We start from the raw sequence: 17486 nt of genomic DNA, 5'->3' as shown, positions 1-17486 counted from the left end.
AATACTTCTTTTTGGAGGTCATGGTCCTGGTTACGGTGGCTTGTCTCCTTCAGTATTTTTTGATGTCTCAGCATCTTTATCTTATTCAAGTGTGACTTCATCTCTTCTCTGAAAATAGAAAATTGTGTGGCTATTTTTGCCACCCCTTTTTTAATGATCCTGTTCACATTTATGGCTTTTTCAAAAGAGTTTATATCATCTGCCCAAGAGCTTACATTTCCTTCGACCATTTGATTGTGATAAACTTGTTGATCATACAGGGGCTGCAACGCGGCTAGTGGAGTCTCCCGTACAAGCTGGCAACTTTAGCCATCAAAATTGTTGTAGGGCCATATTTGGTTGTAGCCGTCTTGGTTGTTATGATGATAATTTTTTGACTTTGTCAAGGGGAACCCAAAGGCTTCCTAGGCCCAAGATAAACCCCTTCGGCTGTCACGCCCCTGATTTTACACACATGAAAATCGATATATATATAATCCCATAATTATACATGCGTGAATGTTCAGTCATCAATACAAATACCTGGAACATCTTTCCTTTATAACAAGTACATAATGATGTCCTGAAACCATCCGAGTTAATATACACTCACTCCATAGAGTCATATACTACACAAATTTACGAATTAAGTTGCCATCACAAAATAAAGCGTAAATGCTCCTCAGAGCTTACTACATAGCGGAAGTCATAACAATGGCAAAGCCAACAAAATTTGCTTCCTACCCATTCAGCTGCCTGTAGCTACCTCAGTTTCAGCCACGATTTTCCTGACCTGCAGGATTAACCCCTACACCAAAAGAATGGTGCACCGGGTTTCCACACAACAAAACCCGGTAAGTTTATGAAAGCTCGTATGAGTAATCCATGAACATCAATCAACAACTCATACACATCAGCTAAAGGAAACCATGTAGCCATGATTCCTTCTAACACTCCAAAACCTTTCCATCTAAAGGAAAACATAAATCACCGTTGTGAAAATGTTCTATTTGCTAACTTAACCATCAAGAAGCAAATCAAGTCTCATCTAGACAATAAAAGAAGAATACTCACGGAATTCTCCTTTAACTACATACTTATGAGTCTCCAGCAACCTCGACCGTCACTCCCATAATCTATAATGGCAGACAGACTATCGCTCTATTGAAATCGTAACCACTCGTCCGACTACGGACGTAATTACCTATTTCCTGTCTTGGTCACCATCTGTGACCTGTCACCATCTGTGACATGTGGTTTCAGACCCCGTCTGGTCTCAAATCAACATTTAGGTCACCATCTGTGCTCTATCACCATCTGTGCTCTGTCACCATCTGTGACACATGATCTTCAGACCCCGTTTGATCATGAAATCAAACGTCAAGGTCACCATCTGCAACCTGTCACCATCTGTGATATGTAATCTTCTTAGACCCTGTCTGGTCTTAAAGCTAAACATTAAGTAAGTCGCAACCGACCTAAAAACGTTACAACATCTAGCTTCGGCTTTCCTAACCCTTGCTCACCATCTGTGACTCTTGGTATAAGGACCAATACATTTAAAATGAGTCACGCTTGACTCAAAAATGTAACATCAAGCTCAATACTTTTCAAACAATAGAAAACATCTTTTTCCACAATATTGTTTCCTGAAAAGTCACATTCAACAATAATATGAACATCATCATGCATATTATTATTCATCACAATCATCCACAAGGATATATATATTTCACATGAATATATATATACGTAGACATTCGCTCAGGAATGCCTACTAATACTAACTATAGTTTGCAGTTAAATAATTAACGCCAAAACGATAATGGTAATTTTGTTCATAAAGAACCTTGTGAGATTACTCATCTCGAACTCCTGCTGCGTCTTCAACAAAACACAAAGCCGTCAATTCACAAATAATCGTCCACTGTACTTCGTCAAGTACCTATTCACATACGTTTCCAATTTAGTGACGATTCACATTTGATTTAAGTTCGAAACCCTCTGTTTTGAACTAAAACCCCCAAAGTGGCGCCAATCGAGGCAAAACCACATCTGAGACCTCCCAAAGTCTCCGGAATACATTCACGATCGATGTGACCAAACCACAAGTCGATCGGACGCTCGAATCCACACAGATCGAATAAATCGATCGGTATGAAACTGTAAAAATCATAACAATTTCATACGAACTCCAAAATTTGCATATTATATATCGAAACGCTCGTATCAACGCCTAGAACATATATGATACCACAAACAGTCCCTTACATGGCCGGAACACTGCCGGAACTCCTCCACAGGCGGTGGCGCACCGCCGCCGGCCAAAACTCAATATTTCACAAAACTCCCACCATAAAAAAGCTTCATCTAAGCATGCTTGTGAACTTTCATAACTGGATCGAAGTCAGAAAACAAGCTTAAGGGATCGAAAACTACCTCACAAGCTTTGGATTATTGCTCAAACTGAGTTGAACCGATTTCCACGTAAATCGATCAAAACAAATACCATAGATCGATCAGGAAGCCTATTCTGAACTCAACCAAGGAAGCATGAAGCCACGAAGTCGCCGGAGTTGTGTTTTCCGGCCGGGTCCGAAAACTCCAACTGCACAGCCTTGCAGCGCCGCACACGGTGGATCTCGTCACTAGAGAACACCACAGGGACGACCGGACGGAGGAGGCGAACCAGCTGACCAAGTTTCACGGCCGGAGACCACCGCAGTTCGCCGGAAAAGCCGGGTCAGGTCATTGGATTCGGGTCGGGTCAGTCAAAAATCTTTGATATTGAAGGTATCGACCGAGAGAGAAAAGGGAGAGAAAAAAAGAACTTCCGGAAAAGGAAAGTGGAATAATGAAATAATATTTATACTAAAATGGAAACTTCTTCCGATAGCCATAACATTCTCATACGAACTCCGATTGACGCGTTCCGTATGTCCACGAACTCGTATCGACGCGCTCTACAACTTTTGTGAAGGAAGTTTTCCGAGAATCCCAACATATAAAAAGTCAAACTTCACACGACCCCTTAAACTGTGAAATTCAAATATTTATACGTACGAAAACCATTCCACTCCACATACAACCTAAGAACAAAGTACAATAATAAATATTCGTACAACTGGTCCATTATTAAATACCAAATTTAAATAACAGAAAACCAGGTCATCACATCGGCGCATGTGAAGTTATGATGATAATTTGAATAATAACTATTGCATGATGCATTAACTGTTTGCCCACAATTATCATACGGCTCGTTGGCCTGCCCATAACCATTGGCTACCATATCCATTTCAGTGATCAAAGCCATATTGAGGTAGTATTGTGGGATTTTGTTGATCCCAAGATGCATGGCAATTTAAATTAACAAAACTTTGGTACGCATCGCAGCTATATCTGCCATCAAAATCATACAATTGATTTTGGCCATAATGGCCATTGAAATCAATTATTGAAAGAGAGCCAAGTAAATTCGGCTCATGATAACTCATTAGTGAAAATACAAAATATGTAATGTCTCACTAAATGGTCTAACATTCACCAAGTGTGGTCTCACTGGGCGAGCCAAAAGATGTTCGCTCAAAAATCGTCTCGACTGTGTTTCATTAGGCTGAGGGCTTCTTTGACTTACACGTGTCCTTTTGGAGTGGTGACGTGTGAGCGTGCGTGCCAACTCGCGGCCTGTAGGTCAAGCGAGGTTTTGTTTTGTTTATAGACCTTGCGCCGATCTGACTTGATCAGTTGATTGTGGGACGAGGAAGGATCGATCTCGGCCGCGGGGTTCTCTCTGCCTTGAGTGCAATGACTTTAGCACAGATCGACATTATCTAGCTGTAGTGCTGTGTAACTCGGTGATTGAGGTGAAAGTGAAGTGCTGGTGATTTTTTTTTGTGATTTTGTATTTTGTATAACGTAAAGTAAACAACATGAAATAAATAACATAAACGAAAGTGCAGGTAAAGACAAAGTAAAGTGCAGGAAAGATAAATATCAGTAAAGAAAGCGATAAGATAAACAAGTAAAGATTGATAAGTATGCTGAATTGTTGAATTGTATTGAGATAAAATTTGAGTAATTGCGTAGAGCGTTTTGGTCGAGGACCTCTAACAATGAATCCCATGGTCCTTTTTATAATGAAGCTAAACTACTGAATGAAGGAAAAGAAGCAATCTCAGCAGTATTCATGTTTGTGATATTTTTGACGTTATCAATAATTGATTCTTTCATGAGTAATCAATCAAGTCTTGTAACTGATGATTGTCAATAACACCTCCTGATGATCATTCAAGTTAATTGCCCCAAACTTTGGTAACGTTTCTCCTGACAATCAATCTCTTTGAATTAGCCGCAGTCATTCATTACGACTTGTGGGTCCGCATATATTCATTACACTTTGTGGGTCGAGCCCACCTATCTGCCACGTGAGCTTTGCCAAATATTGGTTCAAACATAAAGTAATTCCTTTATCTTTCCTGTGGAAAGAGAAATTTTTCATTTCAAAGAACTTTTCATTCGGGATGTTTGGTAACACAATGAAAGATATCTGGACAAGTAATTAAAAAGTTAGTAATTAATGCAATAAAACAATGTGTTGGTTGAGTAATAAATGCAAGGAAAGAAGAGAAAAAATGATTCATTTGCTTCAATAAGGTATTATTTTTTTTTTGCATCCCAAACACAAAAAATGAACAATTTTTATTTGCTGATGTTTACTTTTCGCGAACTAAATGAGGCTTAAGTGTGAGATCAGGCCAGAGCAACAAAATCTTGGAGGTGTAAAGAGGCCCAAGAGCAGGAAGAGCCCATGAAAATGGAACGAATTGTGAAACAAATAGAAATGGAAAAGGGCGTACTTTATTTCTCTGGCTCGGTAGTTTTGGGATTTCAGTCTCTCTCTCTCTTTAAGAAGATAGAATCGTAGAAAACTAGAGCAGTTGCAGCAGCAGCAGCCATGGCCGCCGCGTCGCCGTTGGATCCTCCGAAACCCGACTCCGAAGCCGCCGACACCGACCCCGACCCAAACCCTAACCCTACTAATCCTTCAAACGCGTTATTCCCTGTTTCCCCAAACGGCTCTGCTGTCTGCCTTCTCCGGTTCGCTGGGGACTCCGCCGGCGGCGCATTCATGGGCTCCATCTTTGGCTATGGTCTTTCCTCTTCCTCCTTCTGTTTCTATTCATCTCCCTATTTCATGGCTTATGGGAATTTGAGTGATTCTCGATATGGAATTTCGAATTTTTGACAATTTGGGATTGTGCTCTTTCTTTTAAGAATAAAAGGATTTGTTCTTTTTGTTCAATATTGCTTATTTTGAAGTATGCTAGTGTTTGAAAGTTTGATGTCATGGTTTGTATGGTGGAATTGAGTTCAAGCTACTTAATTTGATGCATGAGGGTGTGATTTGTGTTGTGGCCGTATGAATGCGATATGATTGTAAGTCAGTGATTGAGGTTAAGTTGTTAGAACAACACCAAAGGTTAGAAATTGCACGAGTCTGAGGGTGGAGATGGGTTGGTGCAGGATATATGACTGGTTTTGGCCTATGGTTTTATTGGTTATGTAATGCCTTTTATATTCGGGATTGTTATCTTTATATTACTGCTAATTGCTTGGAACCATGTTTTGCTCGATGCAAGTACCGAGCCTTTAGAATTTGTCATCCAAGACACTTGCTTTAACACTCTGGTTTATATACAGCAATCATTGACTCTATCATGAAGTGACAGTGGCAGTGATTTCTGGGTAATCATGCACACATGCCAAAGGATGAAGAACAAACCATCCCTCTTAAATTTGGCTTTTGATTTGAAAATTTTGTACTTGTAAAAGGAAGAGATTCAAGGATACAAGTTTAGCACCGAATCAAATATGCATAGACCCTTCTCAAGAATCTGTGCGCACAGTTAACATGTTATTTTTATAGACTTTAAGAAACTTTTCTTTACCTTGCATTATCAATGTCTTTCAGGTGCGGGTTTGGTCAAGAAAAAAGGCTTTAAAGGATCCTTTGGAGAAGCAGGATCTTATGCTAAGGTATTAAATTTAAGTGATAGTGTAACTATTTGAGTGAGTTGGTTCATTTTCTTTTTTAATTTAAATATACTTTACTGAAATATTCATTATATTAACATTCTATTGATTTATTCATAAGTTTTTTTTTAATAGTTTAGTTTCATTTCAGAATTTAAGGTTCCTTCATATGTTTTCCTTCTTCAGACATTTGCAGTTTTGTCTGGAGTGCACAGTTTGGTTGTCTGCATTTTGAAGAGGCTTCGAGGAAAGGATGATGGTATGGAAGTTTGAATTGGAACTGGTACTACATATTATTCATTTATTTAGATCATGATCATGCTTTCTCCCTTGTGCAGTCATTAATGCAGGAGTAGCTGGATGTTGTACCGGTCTCGCCCTTAGTTTTCCAGGTAATACTTAAAAACAATATGACCAATCTCCAGTATCAATGTCCCTGGACACTTTAGCTCCTATACTTGCTATGTATATTAATGCATTTCCTTGATGCAGCCCCTTCCTAAACCTCTTTTTCCACCCTTCTTAGAAATATGTACCAAAAATGGCACATTTATGTCAGTGAGATAGTAACTTGTTGACATATAGTCTTTACATTTGGTACATGTAGTCATGATAGATTGTGTCCTCTGTTTCATTCATGCATCGTATGTAGTTTAAAGATATGCTTCCTCTGGGACGTATTTTCTCATATCCGGACATGGTACATTTGTTATATTACTACCTTTAGATTTTAAACTTGAGTTTTTATTTTCATATCTTTTGTCTAATATACCAACTTCTAATTAGGGTGTTTGGTTGTTATTTTCTTGATTAAAGTAGTTTACAAATGAGTAAATGGTGACTTTGTTACTAAAGATCCTTTGTAATTACAAAATCTTGAACATATATCTCTGGTCTTTGCTGCACCTGTGTCTATATCCTGCTGAACACAGTTATGGTTGGCAAGTTCTTCGGTCTGGAGTAAGAGTTTTATGCACGATTTGATTCTAATTTTGCAGGTGCACCCCAGCAACTTCTACAAAGTTGTCTCACTTTTGGGGCCTTTTCATTTATTCTTGAAGGCTTTAATAAGCAGCAGCCAGCTCTGGCACAATCATTTCCTCTGAGAATCAAAAGTGAAGAACGTCCTTCATTGGTGCTCCCTCTTCAACTATCACTTACTGGGGAGCTGAAAGAGGGTTTCACTGCTTTCTGTAACTCCTTGAAAAATCACAAGGGCACTCGCACAGCCTAAGAAGTTTTGTTTCATCACTCTTTAAGCGTTTTGATCTTTAATTTAAGTGGTTTCTTTTTGTTTCCCTGGTGAGATCGGGACATTATCTTTGATGTAAATTTCTAGTTGAAATTCTAGTTGCAAGTTATGAAATTCGCCCATTGCTTTATTGATTCTGAATCTGAGTTTATTGGTTTTGATGACCATGGAAATTTATGGCCAACAACGAGAAATATCTACTAATTGCCTAATCAAATGAAAACGGAGTATCCATGCATGTGGTACAATATGCACCGGAAGAAGCTTGGATGGATTGGGAACCTGTTTTAAATAATATGCATTTGGGTGCACGAGCAAGTTACTTTGCGCTCATTGTGGTGAGTCACTGCAACAGGGAAATGTAAATTCCAGAGTCCAGACCCTGAGGTAGGAGATGCCTACATGTCTTGTTGATGCCTTCATAGAGATGCTCGTTGTAGGATGTAGTTATGACTTATGAACTCGGTCAGCCATCTCTATGGGTGAGGGCCACTAAATGTTTGTATGCATCAAAATTTTTGTTTGTGGGCTTTATCTTCGATTTTACAAGTTTTTTATTTTTTATTTTTGTTGCTTAGTGTACTGGAGAATTTTTCGCTCATTTTATATTGCATTGGATATAAGAATGTATATTCGTGTTGTACTGAAACCTTAGTTGTAACATTTTCTTCTACTTAAATGAAATTGATTTCATTGTGATAAAAGACCTACTTCAAGAAAGTGTTCCCAAAAACTAGGCTCTTTCAAGAAAAGAAATTCTATTAGTTATTTAGTTTAGCCCATACATATAGTGCCATAATGAAATGAGATATGCAATATCCTGAGGTGTGACCCCTACAATGCGAAAGATTAATTGTTCCTTCTTATACCCATTATTAATTAGCTCGATCACTTTCCAAATAGATCATAATTTTTTTTAGGGGCTAAGGATCCATGTTTTTGTTGTGATACTTATTTCTAGGGATCGTAGTTCTTACCATACTCGAACCATGAAAAATAAAAAGAGAAAATGAGATCATATCAACATTTTAAATTGTCACGATTCATTTCTTATAGTTTTAATTTTTAGACGTTGTTAACTGCTGCAAATCTTAATCAAAACCTTCTTAATTTACACACTTCAAAGATTTTATTACCATTTGATCATAAAGGACCAAAACCTGTATAAATACCACACCTTCATTTGACAATTTTCTCAAATCCATTGGCATTCAAAACTCGTACTATAGCCCATACCGACCTTTGTCACTTTGTCTCTTTCCAGAAAACCCTAGTTTTTCCAACCTCTCTTAAACCTAGCTATGGATTACAGTACTAACATGGTCAGAGACGATTTCTTCTTCTTTTAGTTGTACATGTTCTTAAATTTCTTGTTACCAATTACTTTCTTCGATATATTTTTTCCCATTTTAGATATTCTTTTTAGCTCTGAAATTTTGAGTTTTTTTTTTATACGTCTGAAATTTTGAGTTATGGTGGATCGTTGTTTCTCTGCAGAGCTGTCTACTGAAAGTTGACACGCAATCTGGTGGATGGGAAAAGTGCCTGACCAAGATGCTGAAAAAAATCAGAGGTATAGTTACACTATTATTCTTCACTATGCATCCATCCATGTCTTCTTTTTTTATTCGTAAAAACCTAGGAAAAATTTATTTCCCATCTCTTTGATTCTTTGAGGATGACAGATTCAATAAAACATATATCCATGCATGCGGTACGCAAAACTTAGTACTTTATTGAGTAATAGAGCAATATTGTCAGCTATTAATTTCAAACCAAAGAGATTTTATTCAGCACATGCATGTTTCTCTTATAAGTGCATGTAGTACACAAAACTTAGTACTTTATTGAGTAATAGAGCAATATTGTCAGCCATCAACTTCAAACAAAAGAGATTTTATTCGGCACATGCATGTTTCTCCTATAAGTTATTTTAACAGAAATCGTTTTATTTAAAGTTTTACTTACAAAAGGTAAATAAGAATTTGAATTTGTTCAAATGTGTTAAAAAAGTTTTTACTAGCTAATTAAATAGGAATTTGTTTATGTATTTGTAATTTTGGGATTAGATTGAGTGAATGTATATGTATCCAAGTCTTTGTGTTTGTATGTTCTAGGAGCAAAGTATTCTTTAAACGTCCAAGAAGGAACGCTCCATGTTTCTGGGAAAGTAAACCCGACGAAAGTACTGAACAGGATAAAGAAGGCTGGGAAAGTAGCAGAGATCTTGTGGGTGAATAGTGGAGTAACTGACAGTGTCTATTTTGAAGATCCAACCTCGTATAGTAATCACTATAGTCCTTATAATAATGATTACAATTATGTGAACAATGGTCATGCAGCTGGATACCATCTTTCTTCTTCATACAGCCATCATCATCAGCTTCCTATCACCCATCATTATCCCTATGGCGGCCAAGGTTATGGTGGATTTTATTGAGCCAAGAACAGTTTACATACTAATATCACCAATTTTTTGTGGGTGCAATTATATGAGCCAGGGTTGATCAGAAAAAGATCGACCGTCTTATATATTTAGAATTAGTATCTGCATCGACGTAGTATTCATGGTTTTTTGAGATTTGGGTACTACTTGATGTTTGAGATTAGGCATTTTGTTTCTGTTATGGGAGATTAAAAGTGTAACATTTCCTCGAGTTTTTTCAAGAGGAAGCAGATTTTGTTTTTCCGGATGTTATTTTGTTTTGGGTGTTAATCGAGTATACTTTGTCATTTCTTTGATTAAGTATTATATAGTTATATTCCATGTTATTTGAATAGTTGAAATTTTATCTTTATTAACATCTGTATCAAGAATGAGAACTATTACAAATGAGTAAGTATGATATGGCTCTGTAAATGTCATGCATAAAATTAGACATTTCAACTTCAACGCTCTGTTTCATGCTTCCGATAATGAGAAGCGCCATGGTCACAACCTCAAGACCTTGAAGCATGAAGAGCAGAAGCCGTTGGAGCATGACGGGCAGAGTGAAAGATATTTTGGAGAGGAGGAGGAGGCCATTGGAGAGGTGAGTTTTGGTATTTTTGTGTTTATGTCGTTAGACGTTTTGTGCTCTTGATACCATGAAAAAGATGTAATTGAGAGCAAAACCACACAAAACATTTGTGGGCTGCCTGATGTATTTATATTGATATGTACACAGAACTTACAATTGAAGTAGAATTCAATCACCAAAGTGATAATAGAATACAAAGAGATCAATACGTTCATGTAACTGCAAAATTATGTAATAACAAATTACATATTGTTCAAGTAAAATTCTAATTTGTGTTTGGCTCAAACTCTAGGTTACTAGTGGTAATAGGGTTAAATTAGAAGGATCTAGATGCCTATTCAATGTACGATTACTTTCCTTGTATAATTGAGATTCTATGCATTGTAATCCTCTATATAAAGAGGCTCCTATTATCAATGAGAATACACAACGATTTCCTCTCAATTTCAGTTTCTCTACAACACATTATCAGCACGAAGTCCTAACCCTGAAACCCTAAATTCGTAGCCTTCAAATCCCAGAAACCACCGCCGCCCACTTTGAAGATCTCAACTCCAGGAATCCAGAACCGGCCGGAAAACCACTGAACCGGCCACCGGAAGTAACGAAAGTCCCTCTGCACAGTTCAAAGCCTTCCTTCCAGCCTCCTGCTGCCAACTTCCACCAGCAGCAACACCATTGTTCCAGAACCCCGGAACCAGAAACTTCAATCCCGGAACCGGCCTGAAGTTACCTGAACCGGCCACCAGAATAGATTGCAGCCGAACTGGCAGAAAGAAAGAAGAAAAAAAAAGGACGCAGAAGCAGAGCCCAGCCCAGCAGATCAGCCCTAGGCCCAGAAGCAGACCTCAAGCCCACAATCGCTGCTCTCGGCCCAAATCACATCAGCCCAGAACCCGTCCACTTCAGCAGGGCCCAGTCAGCCTCCAGTCAGCACCCAGTCAGCCTGCCACGTTAGCATTGCTGGTCAACACCGGTCAACCTTTTTCCGGCCACTTTTCCAGCGACTTTTCCGGCCATTTTTCAAGGTAAACTTTTCTAAAAGTTCCCGTTTTTTGAAGTTTTTTAGAGCAAAATATTGTTTAGTCCCTGTAGTTATAGGATCTCAACATTTCAGTTCCTGACGTTTCAATTTCACCTAAAAACTCCCTAAACTCTTAAATTTCACCCAATCGGTCATTGCCGTCAACTTTCCGTCAAAAACTTTGTCATTTTGCTGACATGACACTCCTTCTACAGTCAAATGACTATTTTACCCTCACTGACCAAAAAAATTCTTTTTTTTTTTTTTTCTTTTTTTTACTCTCTTTTTTTTTTTTTTTTTTTTTAACTCTCTTTTCTCTCTTTTTTTTTTTAATTTGTTCTCTTTTTTTTTCCTACTATTTTTGTTAACTCTTTTTTCTAAACTTTCTTTTCTCTCTCTCTTTTTTTTAACTCTCTTTTCTTTCTTTTTTTTTTTAACTCTTTTTTCTCAATTTTTAATTTGTTCTCTTTTTTTTCCTACTATTTTTGTTAACTCTTTTTTCTAAACTTTCTTTTCTCTCTCTCTCTCTCTGTTTTTTTTGCCTACTCTTTTTTTTTAACTCTCCTCTCTCTCTCTCTAACTCTCTTTTCTCTCTCTCTCTCTCTTTTCTTTTTTTACCTACACTCTTTTCTTTTAACCTCTTCTTCTTCCCCTCTCTCGTCTTCACTGCAAACCCAAGCTAAGATTGCAGACTATTGTGATCTTCCCGCCACCATCTCGCAAGCCAAAACCTTGCCGGCCCACCACCGTTGGCCATTCCAGCAAGCACCACCACCCCTCCCAATCACCTTTTTTTGCAGTTGTTTTAATATTTTATTAATATCTTATGAGGTATCATGATATAAATTTAATATTACTATAAAAATTTTAAAACATTTGAAATTAATAAACGGGTCGGATTAGCAGATCTTGTATCCGTTAATCCGGCGGATACGGATTTGGATTGAGCTATCAATGATCCACCGGATTAACCAAGCGGGTTTGGATCGAATTTTTTTTTAAGTAAACGGATTTGGATTTAGGTCGATCTGATCCAAATCCGGTCCATTTACAGGTCTACCAAAGAGGTAAAAAGAAAAGAGAAAGAAATATAATAAAAAAAAAAGAGAAAGAACAAATAAAAAAAAAGAGAAAAGAAAGTTTAGAAAAAGAGTTAACAAAAATAGTAGGAAAAAAAAAGAGAACAAATTTAAAAATTGAGAAAAAAGAGTTAAAAAAGAAAGAAAGAAAAGAGAGTTAAAAAAAAGAGTGATAAAAAAAAAAGAACAAATTAAAAAAAAGAGAGTTAAAAAAGAAGATTTTTTTTGGTAAGTGAGGGTAAAATAGTCATTTTACTGTAGAATGAGTGCCACGTCAGCAAGATGACGGAGTTTTTGACGGAAAGTTGACGGCAAGGACTAATTGGGTGAAATTTAAGAGTTTAGGAAGTTTTTAGGTGAAATTGAAACGTCAGGGACTGAAACGTTGAGACCCTATAACTACAGGGACTAAACAGTATTTTGCCCAAGTTTTTATTACTTTCCTCTTGTTTTTCTCGGGGACTTCCAACATCCCTTCTTCTACCCCCCCTTTCTTTATCATAGGGGAGACCAAATTAAGCCGAACTGTAGGGGTTCGGGCTCACTCCAAGCTTGGAGCTTGTAGAGTCCTCCAAACTTAGAGTTTGTGGAGATAAAATGATCGACCGCAAACATCATTGTTTCGATCTAATCCAACCCCTCTTGGAATCGAATTTCTTGGAAGCGACTACGCTCAAATTTTTTTATCCTTTTCGTGGTAGCCTTTTTCGCTCCGAAACTAACCCTAATCTTTTGTTGTTTTTCAGGATGAGTAACCTGAACAAGTTGAGCTTCGTTCCACTAGAGACAACAGGCGCAGGATACCACAAGTGGGTCCGTGATGTGCGCCAGCATCTTAAGGCTGATGGGATCCTGAGTACGATCCAAGAACCAAGTCAGAACGTGCTTACTCCTCAACAAGCTACCGCTTTTGAAGCGAATAGAGCTACGAGAGAGGCCAATGAAGCTAAAGCCATAATTCTCATGACAAGGCACATGAATGACGAGCTCCAAAATGAGTACCTCAATGAGGAAGACCCCAAAAAACTATGGGTAGAACTCGAGCAGCGCTTTGGCAACGTTCGTGACTCCCTGCTTCCTGATTTAGAAGTGAGATGGCATAACCTCCGCATTTGTGATTTCAAGTCTGTACTTGACTACAATTCGGAAGCATTTCGTATCAAGTCTTCGATGGATTTCTGTGGGCAGAAAATCATTGATACGATGTTGATCGAGAAGACTCTCTCTACCTTCCCCGTCTCTGCATTGATGATAGCCAAGAACTATCGGATTGATGTCAATGCTGGACTCATCACAAGATTTCATGAGCTTATTAGAACCATGAACGTAGCTGAAAAGCACGACAACATACTTGTGAAGAACTATAACTCTAGACTCGTAGGAGAAAAGCCAATTCCAGAGTCTAATTATAGTCGCACCCCTAAGGGAGAGCGCCAGGAGCGAAACCCTAAGGAAAAGGATTATTCTGGACGTTCTGGTCCATATTCTCGCCCCAAAGAGGAAGGAAATCACCAAGATAGGCGTGCACCGAACCGTAGAGGTCAATGTGTGAAGAGAGAGAGAGGTAGAGCCTCCGGCTATGGTGGTGGCGCCACCAAGGATCATAGCCGTCCTCAATGCGCCCTAGGCGCACCTCGATCAAGGGAGCCTGACCATGATGATACTTGTCTTCGGTGTGGAGCGTCCAGACATTGGGCTAAAGCATGTAATGCACCCCAGAATGTTGCTAACACGTACAAGACGTATCGTGAAGTAAGGGAAGCAAATTACATGGAGCAAGAAGATCAAGATGACGATCTTGCTCTAAGGGTTGAAGACTTCAAAGGCCAAGATCCAGAGACTGGCAATTTTGATTAAGTCTTTTTATTTTCCAAGAGATGTAATAGGCAATTGCCATATATTTTTGTAGTAGATGCCAATGGTTTATTATTTCTTCAAAGTAGGCTCACCTAAAGTAAGTGTGATGTCTAGGAAGGTTATGAGATTAGTGGTACTTAAGCGAGCCTTGCTCCACCGACATCTCTCTACTCACCTGGTCACATTTATTTTGGAATTACCGAAAGAAGTTAGACGACTACCATTGTTTTGCATTAGCTAGCACTTTGGATTAGATTTTGTTTAGTCAAAGAGACAATGATGTAACTCTGTTGGCTTATGAATAAAATTTCGAGTTCTTTTCATTATGACTCCATTTTGATTATGAGCATATGACTTTTGTGACTACGATGGCTGGGCCATCAGTATTAATTCAAGGACATGGAATAGCCCAAATTCCACTTGCCAAATGACACCTTAATTACTGTCATAGAAACTCTCTACGCTCCTAGGGCGAATCACACCTATGAATAGCCAACAGATTCCATACGAAAATGAATGTAGAGAACAGAAATGAGTTCCTTTGCAATACCTCTAATGATTGCAAACAAATACGCATCTTAGAGAAGTTTATGTGTCTCTCTAGTGGACTTTATGTCACTATTCGAGCTATTAAATCTAGTAAAGTTACGAGAGAAGATCTCTTGGATTTAGACACATATTGTCTTTGTCACGACAGGATAGGTCATCTTGGTCATGATATGATGATCCGTCTACTAAAGACTTCACATTGACATCTTTTCTTTCGAGCGAAACAAAGCATGAATCAAAAATTGATTTCTGGACTAAGTGTGACCGACGCTGCTGCCCAGGGCACCGCCTCCGTCCACCACCAGCCTGGGGCTGGGACAGTCCCTATCCATAACACCATGGATAGCGTCCATCATGGTGATGGCGCCCTATGTGATTACCAACTTGCTTCAAATAGCGTTTCATACGCTGAGGCCTAACCAAAATACTCATTGGTTGCTTCTAAAGCCTCTCCCTCGTTTTACAAAGCCAACGCCTTAGGGAAATTAGGACTAAGACCGTCCTATGCAAAGGAAATGAACATACTCATTCTATTCTTACATAGAATCCATGTGGATTCTGTGGATTGATTCAACCAACTTGCGGACGCTTAAATATTTCATGATGTTGGTTGACACGCAAACACTTTGGTCACGTGTTATGCCATTGTCCACCTATAAATGCTGCTTATGCTACACTCCTAGCACATATCATATGACAATAGGCTCACTCCCCAGATCATCCTATTCAGTCAATTGAATTTGACTATGCTAGAGAGTTTACATCGAAAGACTTTCAATGGATATTGCAATGGGACTGATGTTGGACATCACATTCCCATGTACACACCCAAATGGTCTTGCAGAAACGACTACGATGGTAGTCCGGACATTGGTAATGCGCACCAATCTCCTTATATTCGCTTGGGGTGATGCAATATCGCATGCAGCTATGCTAATTTGTCTACGACCCACCGCCACTCAATGTACCTCTGCGTTATAGCTAGTGATTGGGTACAAGTATCGTACTTACACATATTTGAACGAACCATTTATGTGCCAATTGCGCCGCCACAGCACTCTATGATGGGTCCTTACAGACGAATGGGCAACTACATTGAATTTGAGACTCTAACAATCGTCCGCCACTTAATGCCCTTGCAAGGAGATCTCATTACCGCTAGATTTTTCGGTTGTGATCACTTTGATGAGACAATCTTCCCGTCGTTAGGGGGAGATAAGAACACGAATGTTCAGCAGGAACGACAGGAATTGTCGTGGCCTGTCCCCACTATGTCTCATCTCGATCCTTGTTAAAGTGACGAGATCGCACAAATATGCTGCAAACAAGCCTACAAGGAAGGAAGTCCCTACGAGAGGATGTAGCGCCACCCTACATGGAGGTAGGCATCGCGCGAACGCCAAAGAGAGTGGCACTGTGGCGTTACTGGCCATAGCCCCAGCTAGGATGCGTGGGAGGCCCGTAGGTTCGAAGGATGCTTTGGCACACTCCAATCCTTTGATCATCGACACTCAAAATCAGTCTCATGAGAATCTTCCGGGTTATGGTTATCGTTGGGGGATGCCTCAACGTCAGAACCTATTCCTGAGAATATAGAGCTCTATGAAAATTACACTAGTGTACATGAGACGTGGGATATAAACTCCATCATAATTGATGATGTAGTTGGCATTTCGTTGCACATGAATTTGTTGAGTCCAATGATATCAAACCACACTCCGTTGATGAATGAATGCCAACGTAGAGAGATTTGGCCTAAATGGAAAGATACAATCCAGGTTAAGTTGGATTCTCTAACGAAGAGGAAGGTTTTTGAGCCTGGGATGCCAACATCTCCTAACATAAAACCTATTGACTAAGGGTCTTCGTTAGAAAGCGTGATGAGAAAAAGAGATGGCAATCTCGCCTTATGGCACAAGGCTTCTCACAAAACGCCCTGGAATCGACTACGATGAGACATATTCTCTCGTAATGGATGTCATTGCACTCCACTATCCTGTTAGTTTGGTAGTTTCCGAATAACTGAACATGCAACTTACAAATGTGGTCACTACGTATCTCTATAAGGATCTAGATACGGAATATACATGAAGATTCATGGTGAACTTCATTTACCCAAGTCAAGTGGCTCTAGACCACGGACGCGTTTACAAAGAGGTTGAAACGCTCGCTAAAATGACTACTTGATTGGGAAGGGATATACCCACGCATTTCCATAACAAGTTTAGGATTCCATCGCGGTTCATGTTGGACATGATCTTCATTAGAAGCCCTTAAAGAGTTAAGGGAAACCGCTGAACACTTCAAATCCGAGTTTGAGATAGAGGATTTTGGGAGAACACGATTATGTCTCGGTTTGGAACTTGAGTATCGTGTTGATAGATGCTTAGGCATTTTGACAAGGTCAAACCTTCAAGCACCCCCATGAGCGTCCTTAGTCTTGATCCTGAAAAGGATTCTCTTCGTTTGAAGGATGATGACGAAGATGTGCTAGAGGCAGAAGTGCCTTACTTGAGTACAATAGGGGCATTATTGTACTTAGCTCAATGCACAGGACCAGACATCTCATTTGTAGTAAACTTGTTAGCTAAGGTATAGCTCTGCCCCAACGCGACACCATTTTGATTGGTGTAAAAGACATCTTTCAGTACTTGAGATGTACGATTGATATGAGCTTGTTCTATCCCTAC

At 39.1% G+C, this 17486-nt stretch overlaps 2 protein-coding genes across 2 annotated transcripts; both read left to right on the top strand.

Moving 5' to 3' along the window:
• The first annotated feature begins 4841 nt into the window (after positions 1-4841).
• LOC112167488 (mitochondrial import inner membrane translocase subunit TIM22-3) lies at positions 4842-7408 on the top strand. Its single transcript, XM_024304513.2, has 5 exons — positions 4842-5132; positions 5954-6018; positions 6202-6274; positions 6354-6407; positions 7014-7408. The coding sequence occupies exons 1-5, from the start codon at positions 4937-4939 to the stop codon at positions 7247-7249; spliced, it is 624 nt and encodes a 207-aa protein (XP_024160281.1). The 5' UTR covers positions 4842-4936; the 3' UTR covers positions 7250-7408.
• Positions 7409-8568: 1160 nt separating this feature from the next.
• LOC112203756 lies at positions 8569-9804 on the top strand. Its single transcript, XM_024344678.2, has 3 exons — positions 8569-8589; positions 8765-8840; positions 9385-9804. The coding sequence occupies exons 1-3, from the start codon at positions 8569-8571 to the stop codon at positions 9705-9707; spliced, it is 420 nt and encodes a 139-aa protein (XP_024200446.1). The 3' UTR covers positions 9708-9804.
• Positions 9805-17486: the final 7682 nt, after the last annotated feature.

The sequence above is a fragment of the Rosa chinensis genome, chromosome 5, assembly GCF_002994745.2.
Source record: "Rosa chinensis cultivar Old Blush chromosome 5, RchiOBHm-V2, whole genome shotgun sequence".
In the NCBI taxonomy this organism is placed as follows: Eukaryota; Viridiplantae; Streptophyta; class Magnoliopsida; order Rosales; family Rosaceae; genus Rosa; species Rosa chinensis.
This window is presented reverse-complemented; position numbering and strand designations above follow the sequence as displayed.